The 819-nt window shown below is 68.3% G+C and overlaps 1 protein-coding gene across 1 annotated transcript in view; it reads left to right on the top strand.

Annotated features, from left to right (window-relative positions):
• Nucleotides 1-450: 450 nt before the first annotated feature.
• Nucleotides 451-819, top strand: part of IL6 (interleukin 6) — a 4,744-nt gene continuing 4,375 nt past the window's right edge. The window contains 2 exon segments of the mRNA XM_069859076.1: nucleotides 451-733; nucleotides 736-819. The exon segment at nucleotides 736-819 is cut by the window's right edge and continues 93 nt beyond it. Coding sequence (XP_069715177.1) covers nucleotides 533-733; nucleotides 736-819 — 285 coding nt within the window. The 5' untranslated portion in view covers nucleotides 451-532.

The raw sequence follows: 819 nt of genomic DNA, 5'->3' as shown, positions 1-819 counted from the left end.
TCCACTTCCAAGCCCCTCTGGCTCAGGGCTGCGCAAGGCCTCATCCAGCCCGGCCTTGAGCACCTCCAGGGCTGGGGCAGCCACAGCTTCCCTGGGCAACCCGTGCAGCATAAAGAAACGTGTGAAGGGGTTATGGAGAGTCTGTAGGTGGGTAGGTGCGATTTCTGAGGGGCTGGAGGCGCGGGGACCGGGATGGAGCCGCTCCCGCAGCCCCCCCGGCCGGGGGGGCTGCGGGAGCGGCTCCATCCCGGTCCCCGCGGCTCCAGGTGAGCCTGGAGCGGGGTTATCCCGGTCCTCAAGGAGTTACGGTGGAGGAACAGGATGACTTCACGCTCCCGCCGGCCCCCGTTTCACAATCCCGCCGCTGTCGAGCCCGGCGCGGCGAGCGGCGCCCACACCCCCGTGTTCTCAGCGCCGGGTTTTCCCGGGCCATGAATAATCTCGAAGCCCCCTCGATAAATACACGTTCGGCCATGCCCGCAGCTCACTCAACCCGCCGGCCGCGCCGAGGAGAAGGGGCCGAGGAGCCGCCATGAAGTTTCCCTGCACTATTATCATCATGATGATGATGATGCTCCCGGGAGCCGCCGCCGCCCCGCTGCTCGCGGATTCCTCGGGGGAGGCTGAAGCGGAGCCCGAGGGGCTGCGGGAGGCGCTGCCGGACTGTGTGCGGCTCGCCAGGCTGCTCCACGCCCGGGCTGCCCGGCTGCAGGACGAGGTGGGTACCGAGCGCTCCCGGCCGCCTCTCCGAGGACCCAGGGCCGGGGAAAAACCATCCCCGCTCTTCTCTTCCCCCAGATGTGCGAGAAGTTCACCGTC

This window comes from Phaenicophaeus curvirostris, chromosome 6, assembly GCF_032191515.1.
Source record: "Phaenicophaeus curvirostris isolate KB17595 chromosome 6, BPBGC_Pcur_1.0, whole genome shotgun sequence".
NCBI classification, from domain to species: Eukaryota; Metazoa; Chordata; class Aves; order Cuculiformes; family Cuculidae; genus Phaenicophaeus; species Phaenicophaeus curvirostris.
This window is presented reverse-complemented; position numbering and strand designations above follow the sequence as displayed.